This window comes from Nicotiana tabacum, chromosome 21, assembly GCF_000715075.1.
Source record: "Nicotiana tabacum cultivar K326 chromosome 21, ASM71507v2, whole genome shotgun sequence".
In the NCBI taxonomy this organism is placed as follows: Eukaryota; Viridiplantae; Streptophyta; class Magnoliopsida; order Solanales; family Solanaceae; genus Nicotiana; species Nicotiana tabacum.
Genome location: NC_134100.1, coordinates 53172048 through 53180823, shown reverse-complemented (window position 1 = coordinate 53180823; position 8776 = coordinate 53172048). Strand labels below are relative to the sequence as shown.

The following is an 8776-nucleotide window of genomic DNA, read 5'->3' as shown; positions in this document are numbered from 1 at the left end:
CCCCTCCAATCACGCAAATCCAAGCCAAACATCATCTAGTAAAGTCACACAATGCTATAGGAAGCAATCCCAGATCATAAAGCTTCGGTCTTTGAAAAATACCTAAAACGTCAATGAAACTCAACCCAAGCCCGCGTGCCCGATATTCAAAATCAATTAAAAAAATCGATAACCCATAACCTATTGAGTCCAAATATATATATATATATATATATATATATATATATATATATATATATATATATATATATATATATATATTTTCAAAATAGGGTCCAAATCAATAGTCAAATCTCCAAAATACACTCTCCTAAGGTGTACACAAAATCTCAAATTTTTCTTCAAAATTTCATATTCGGGGATTCATAATATATAATTAAAATCAGGTAGAAATTACTTTCCCTCAAAATATGCGTGAAATCCATCTCCAAAAACGCCTCTTCCCGAGCTCCAAAACTCAAAAGAGTGAAAATGAGCTCAAAACCCCGAAATTAGATAACTTAAATCATTGACAGCTAATACACTATGCGATCGCGGCCAAGCCCACGCGATCGCGATGCACAATCCAGAACTGCCGCCTGCACCTTCAGCACGAACACAGCCTATAACGCGTGAACGTGAAGTCTAACCGGCCACTCAACTACGCGAATGCGAGGGATCAAACACGAACGCGGAAGGCTGTTGTCCGGCCTTCTCCAACACTGCGTGAACGCGAAGCCACTTATGTGAACGCGCTAGCTATCTCCTATAACACTCGTCGAACACGATCACATCCTCGCGAATGCGATGCACAAATACCAAATGGCCAATATCCTTCTCCGCGATCACGAGCCTTTTTCCACGATCACGATGCACTACAACACACCAGCTACTCCAAATTCAACCAAAATGGTGTGAGACCACCCCGAATCACACTCGAGTCTCATGTAACCCCGTCCAATCATACCAACAAGTCCAAATACATTATCCAAACTATTATAAAGGCTCGAAGTACTACAAATAATATCAAAAGGAAGAATCGAAAATCAAAATTTTTCTCTTTACTTTCAAACATTCCAACTTCGTCGAACTCATCTTAATCATAATTAAACACTCCAAATCACAACCAAACTTTACACACAAATTTCAATCAACTAAATGAACCTAACCAAGGTCTTAAAACTACAATAGGAGTCTGAAATCACTGAAGTCAACTTCCGATAAAATCTATAAACTCTCTAATTATTCAAATTGCCAACTTTCGACAAATAGAGCCAAAACCTTCTACGAATATCCAAATTCAAATCTGAACATACTTCCAAGTTTAAAATCACTATACAACCTATTGAAACCATCAAATCCCGATTCCAAGATCGTTTACCCAAAAGCCAAATCTTGGTGATCTCTTCCAACTTTAAACTTCCAAATCGAAAATTACCCTTCTAAATCAATCCCTAACATCGAAACCAATTGTACACCGAACTCATAATGCATCATATGAAACTATTCAATATCTCAAATCGTCGAACGAAATGCTAAAGCTCAAAATGACCCGTCGGATCATTAAAATGTTGTAGTTAATCGTTTATGATATTGACACGTTACCAGTCCAGAAGTAAGTTTAACAACTTAGTGAAAGAGGACGACAACAGAAGAGTTGAAAAAAAATTCAAAGAAAAAAATGAAATCACATAGTTCTTATCGAACTAGGTGGATTTGTTTTAAAAATTTAAGTAAGTAATTAGAGTAGGAGATACCAGCTTCTAATACCTAATGTAGAAAGTGGATAAACCACTTATTAATAGAAAATGTGAAAATGATTTGAAGGTTCTTTGAAAAATTCAAGAAACACAGTTAAAAATATATCCCATCCATAGTTGAACTTCACATTATTTAAAAAATATACATTACTACTTATTTAAAGATGTATATGCATTCTGTTAAAGATTCCTAATGTAGTTGACTTTTCCGTTAAGCATTGAGACAATAGGTTAACGACTTCTTCATGCGATATATCTTGGATTTTGAACTTAAAGTCTTCCTCAACATGACCAAATGTGTTGAAAGAACTACTATTTGCCCAAAACCTAACTCACGTCAGCGTCTTAAATTAAGAATCCATATCTAACTTAGTTTTCTCTCCTAATTTTCTTTTTCTTATTTTTTTTCTATTACACATTACTTTGCACATGAACGTCGTACAAAAATTAGAATGACCTGAATCGCTGATGTCTAATGCAAAGTCTATAAATTCCCCTCAAAACCTATCCATTTCCTCATCACCCCTCCAATATTTGATTATCCCTGTAACTTCTACCCCCCCCCCCCCCCCCAAAAAAAAAAAAACCTAAAGAAACAAGATAATGAGCAAAATGAGTTTACTAGAAAACCTCCCACTTTTTTTCACAATCTTATTCTTGACCTTGAACTCTTCCATTGCTGCAAATGCAATATATAATGTCAAAAACTATGGAGCAAAATCCAATGGAAAAATCGATTCATCCAAAGCATTTCTGGGTGCATGGGCTGCAGCATGTGCATCTACTAGCCCTGCCACCATTTACGTGCCAAAGGGAAGTTACTTGCTTAAAAGTGCATATTTTCTAGGTGAAACATGCAAGAGCAAGGCTATTACCTTACATATTGATGGCACTATATTAGCTCCATCGGATTATAATGTCATTCGGAATGAAGAAAATTGGATCAAATTTGAAAGAGTCACTGGAGTTTCCATATATGGTGGAACCTTAGATGGACAAGGTGCTAGTCTTTGGGCTTGCAAAAACTCTACCAAGAATTGTCCTCAAGGAATAATGGTATGACTAAGTTTCATCATTCCTTTTTAAACTATTAAAAATAAATTTTAAACAATAGGAAAGATGAAACAATTCTACAAGTTTGGTTATTTAGCGTTTACTTGGGTACGTTAGTGGGGTTGGGCAGTTTCAACTAACTTGAAGTAAATGGTCTTCTTCTTCTGGAAACTGTGAGAGATGCAAGTCACCACAACAACACACACACACACACAATTCATTGATATTCGTTTTCAAAACCTCTTGCAAGAATAATTGCCTCAAGGAACAATAAATTAGTAGTATTCGTCATTCCATTTTAAATTTTAATCTATCAGAAGTATTATTTATGAAAATATATAATTAAAAAATAATGAAACACTACATGTTTGTTTATTTAGTATTTACGTGGGTAAGTGGGATTGAGCAATGTCAACTAACTTGAAATAAATCGTCTGATATATTCATTATTATGGAAACTGTATATGGTGCAAATTAACCACAAACAATAAAAAGATTAAATACTTTACTCTATGCATTCACATCGTTTTTTTTGTTCTGCAGGGACTTACTTTTTCCAACTCCAGCAACATAGATATAAGAGGATTAACATCGCAAAACAGCCAAATGTTCCACATATTGGTAGATAATTGTCATAATGTGAAGCTACAAGGAGTAAAGGTGTCAGCTCCAGGAAACAGTCCCAACACCGATGGTATTCACGTCCAATATTCGTCTAAAGTCACCATTATCAACTCTCATATTGGAACTGGAGATGATTGTATCTCAATTGGCCCTGGAACCTCCAACTTATGGATCGAAAACATAGCCTGTGGCCCTGGCCATGGAATAAGGTTTGGAAAAATATAAGAGTTTACTTCCAATTATTACTACTTTCTACGTCTCATAAAAGAATCAAACATTTTATAATTTCACTTTATTTGCTTAATGATTTAGTTTCTGCATTTTCTTTAATCATTGGACAGTATGGAATACATAACTACCTCCTATAGTGTTACGTTCCTGAGTATGTTTCAGGAGTTCATTCTACTAAGAGATCTAATTGATTCATTACTTCCTGCGAAAAAAATACTTCCTCTATCTTATTTTTATGTGACAGATTTTCCCTTTTAGTCCGTCTAAAAAGAATGATACCTTTTTATATTAAGAAACAATTTAAATTTAAACTTTTTATTTTATATATAATTTTATAATCACCGAAATATTATGATATTTTTGAGACTGTAAATTTCAGAAGTCAACTTAATTACAACTAAAATTAGGCTGTGAGTAGCAACAAAGTCAACTTAATTGCAACTAAATTAGGCTATGAGTAGCAACAAAGTCAATTGCAACTAAATTAGGCTATTCATGCTCTATAAATATGTTTTATACTGGCTTATTTTCTCACCTAATTTGTTTGTTTTAACTTTAATTACTACTGCAGCATTGGGAGTTTAGGCTGGGTACTAGAAGAGCCTGGAGTTCAAAATGTTACAGTTAAAACAGTCACGTTCAGTGGAACACAAAATGGATTGAGAGTAAAAACATGGGCAAGATCAAGCAATGGCTTTGTCAGAAATGTTCTCTTCCAGCATATAGTTATGGCTAACGTTCAAAACCCTATCATCATAGACCAAAATTATTGCCCTAACAATGACAATTGCCCTCATCAGGTAAGTGATACAAGCAAATATATTCAGCCTTTTTTTTTATTTTGAGGACTTCTCCTAGAAAAATAACACTGTTTTTTTCTTTTAAATATTTTTAGGGCTCGGGTGTGAAAATCAGTGACGTAAAGTATCAAGACATACGCGGTACATCTGCTACGGAAGTTGCAGTGAAATTTGATTGTAGCAAAAAATATCCATGCAGTGGCATAGCACTAGAAGATGTAAATCTTAGTTATAGAGATCAACCAGCTGAAGCTTCTTGTGTTAATGTTGGAGGAAGAGCTTCTGGTTCTGAAAAACAAACTAGTTGCTTAGGTTAGAAAATAGAGATTAAGTCTACATCTGTGCAAAATCGTGCATTTGGATAATGATTTGATATTTGCTAATTATAAACAGGAAAGCTGGTAGACATTATATTAATACAGAATGAAAGTTCAGAAGTGGCAGTTATTTGTAAACAAGGTTCAAAAATCAAAATTATCTTTGGTATTTTCTTTTTGTTGGTAAAATTTGGTGGTAATGTGTCAGTGATGTATACTGCTTACAAAATTCAAAGTATTACTAAGAAAAGCACATGAGTTCTGTTAGTTTTTACTTTTACTACTTGTTCAGGTACTTGCATCAGGAAATAAAATAGTCATATCCTCTATCGTTATTTTCATTGGGATTGTTACGACCCAAATTCCACCAAAGGGATCGTGATGATATCTATCCTCCAAAACTAGGAAAGTCAATATTTAATCATCAAAACATGATATAATAAGAATGAATTTAGAATAACAACGTAAAAAGTGATAGTATAAGCCCAAAAATGATAATACACAATACAACTCCCTAGAACTAGATGGTAATGAGTCATGAGCTCTAAACTGGATACATAAAGAAGTCTCAAAATATAATATTGTTTGAATATGTAAATAACAGTACCAACATAACGGATGGGACTTCAAGGCACTACGACGGTCATGCAGCACTACCTTGAATCCTCGCGATTGGTGTATCCACTCACTCTCTAGGTCTGCTGCCTCCAACACCCAGATCTGCAAAAAATTAATACAGAAGTGTAGTGTGAGTACACCACAATCGGTACCCAGTAAGTATCAAGACTAACCTCGGTGAAGTTGTGACGATTTTCAAGTCATGAAATACTTACTAGTCAAAGAACCTGTGCAATATATCAATAACTGGCTACAATAATATATAAGGAAATACAACACCACAATCTCGTTAAAATATATGATAATAACTCAACGTAGGTAAATTCACTTTTGACAACAAATCATAAAGTAGAAATGCATGTCAAATACAACTTGCAACTTGTTGAAACATATAACGAAGTTTAAAGAAAGCATGTACATGATCAAGAATATCACCCCCGAACCATCACATAAAAATCGTCAAAAGTGCCATCCTTTTTCGCCGCATGTGAAATAATCAAGAAATTCCATCCTTATTGTGCCACATGCGCATAATCAAGATCATCACCCTTATTTCGACACATGTGCAAACCGAAGAGCGCCACCTTATTTCGCCACATGTGCATATTAATAATTACAATCGCACGACAAAGACATCGTGCCAACACTCCATTAATCGCCAAATATGTCTACATGTTCCATCATCAACACAAAGCAATATTACTGTCACGACCCAAAATCCAACTAGTCATGATGGCACCTAACACCAACCCGCTAGTTAAGCCAATTAACAATAACAACAATAACCCAGTATAATCCCACTAGTGGGGTCTGGGGAGGATAGTGTGTACGCAGACCTTACCCCTAACCTGGGGTAGAGAGGCTGTTTCCGATAGACCCTCGACTCCCTCCCTCCAAGAACTCCCCACCTTGCTCTTGGGGTGACTCGAACTCACAACCTCTGGGTTGGAAGTGGAGGGTGCTCACCACTAGAGCATCCCACTCCCAATTCCAATGAGATTCATTAAGAGAAGTAATGATAATACAACCGTGCTTTTATACAAAGAATTCTCAAGGACTGGTAGTACAAATCATGAACTTCTAAGATTTAGAGTTTACAAAGCTGGTATAAAATAAATACATCATCTATTTAAAATTTTCATGAACAAATTAAAAATTTTAAAGCTACCAAGAACAAAAGGCAGCAATGACCGGAACGCGGGTATGTCTTCAATGCCAACTCCCGCCATACACCGCAACATCAGCATCAAAAGTCTGCACGCAAGGTGTAGAACTATCGTATGAGTACAACCGACCCCATGTACTCAATAAGTAACAAACCTAACCTTAGGTTGAAAGTAGTGACGAGCTGGGACAAAGGTCGAAGTCCAACACCAATAGCCAACAACAGTTCATAACAATATAATAAAAGTGGTAAAAGAAATAACTCAGAGATGTGATGCTCAACTCATTAACAGTTATGGAAAATAGTCGTGCTTTTCAGGTATAACAGTAAAACCCAAATCCTTCACAACAAACACCAAAATATGAGTGAGTCAGAAAAATTATGTTTTTTTCCAAAACCTTTGAACAATAAATAAGATGTTTCATTATTAGATAGCATGAGGAAAGTACGTCTCTATGCCTACATATCAGTGTGCACGTGAAATCATGAATCTCACCAAAACCACGTAGCATGAGAAAATGCATCTCTATGCATGTATGTCAAGTATGCATGTTAAATGCAATGCATCACAGTGATGAACTCATGTACTCACACTCTCAGAGTACTCAATCTCACTGTCTCATACATTACACTTATCACGCTCAATCACTCAACACACTCAGTCACTCAGCACTGAACAGGGCAGATCCAGCCCAAATGAATCAATAGCAATTGCGCTCACTGTGGGTGTGCAGACTCCGGAGGGGCAGATCCAACCCAAACACTATAATAAGCCAATCATGGCATGAATAAATAAAGCATGTTACGGCGTGCAGCCCAATCCCATCATGAATCAATAACACATGTTGTGGCGTGCAGCCCGATCCCCTTAATATCACTCATAATCCGGCTCTCAGACCTCAACTCAATCATCAATCTCTCCAGTCTCTCGAGCTCACAATGTCATGAAAATCAGCCTAAAAATGATGTTATGATGTATCAATAAATGAAAACAGTGACTGAGATATGATATGCAAATGAATGAGTATGTCTGAGTATGTAATTGCAATGTAAGCAAATAACTCAACAGCAGAAATGACCTCAGTGGGTCTCAACAGGATAAGCATATAACCTAGACATGGTCTCTAATATGGATCACAACTCAATTACTCTAGCACGTAGAAATTTCATGAATGGAAACAAGATTAGGTCACTACACAGTACCACAGAATCAATCGAGTGATATCTCACACGATGCATGCCCACACGCCCGTCACCTAGCATGTGCGTCACCTCAACACCAAACACATATCACGTATATTCAGGGGTTCATACCCTCAGCACCAAGTTTAGAAGTGTTACTTACCTCGAACAAGCCAAATCCAATACCGAGCAAGCCAAACGATACTCCAAAACTGCCATCCCGCGCGTACCGACCTCCGAACGGTTTGAAACTAGCCAAAAGCAACTCAAATACATAAATAATGTCTAAGAAAACAATTCCAAATGATAAAGGTCGAATCATTAATCAAAAGTCCAAAGTCACCCAAAAATTCAAACCCAGGGCCGTCCCTCAAAACCCGATAAAACTTACAAAATCCGACAACCCATTCGATTAAGAGTCCAACCATACTAGATTCAATCAAATCCGACTCTGAATCGATATTCAAAACTCAAAAATTCACTTTTATGAAAATTTAGACAAAACCCCCCAATTTTCTCTTTAAAATCAATAATCATATGCCGAAAACGAAGATTAATTCATGAAATATAATCACAAGCGAGCCAAGAATACTAACCCCAATCCGTATGGTGAAATTCCCATCCAAAGTCGCCCAAAATCGAGCTCCAAGTCTCAAGAATGTGAATAAAACTACCAACCCCCGAAATTATAGGTTCTGCCCAGCACTGTTCGTATCTGCGAAGAAAATAGCCGCTAATGCGGCGTCGCTTCTGCGACAACATTTATGCTTCTGCGACCACAACTAACCAGCCGACCCCTTGCACCTGTGGAATAATTTTCTGCTTCTGCAACATCGCAGGTGCGAGCTCCTCTTCTCTCCTTCGCAAGACCTCGCTTTTGCTCCTATGACAATCGCTTCTGCGAAGTCGCAGATGCGACTCAAATTCCGCATCTGTGAAGACTCCAAGCCCAATCTTCTCCTGCTTCTACGATGAACCTCCCGCATCTGCGAAGTCGCTTCTGCGACCAATACTCCGCAGATGCGGCTACACCAGCACCAGAAATCT

At 36.9% G+C, this 8776-nt stretch overlaps 1 protein-coding gene across 1 annotated transcript; it reads left to right on the top strand.

Moving 5' to 3' along the window:
- Positions 1–2311: 2311 nt before the first annotated feature.
- Positions 2312–5019, top strand: LOC107812814 (polygalacturonase-like). The gene is made up of 4 exons (XM_016637985.2): positions 2312–2795; positions 3336–3625; positions 4219–4447; positions 4543–5019. Exons 1-4 carry the CDS (start codon positions 2343–2345, stop codon positions 4762–4764), a joined length of 1194 nt encoding a protein of 397 aa, XP_016493471.1. The 5' UTR covers positions 2312–2342; the 3' UTR covers positions 4765–5019.
- Positions 5020–8776: the final 3757 nt, after the last annotated feature.

What these genes read in the sequence shown, in the direction of transcription:
- LOC107812814 (XM_016637985.2), top strand. Translation starts at nt 2,343, where the DNA reads ATGAGCAAAATGAGTTTACTAGAAAACCTCCCACTTTTTTTCACAATC. An exon ending in ATTGTCCTCAAGGAATAATG is followed by an intron (nt 2,796 to 3,335) that starts GTATGACTAAGT and finishes TTTGTTCTGCAG; the next exon opens with GGACTTACTTTTTCCAACTC. An exon ending in GGCCCTGGCCATGGAATAAG is followed by an intron (nt 3,626 to 4,218) that starts GTTTGGAAAAAT and finishes TTACTACTGCAG; the next exon opens with CATTGGGAGTTTAGGCTGGG.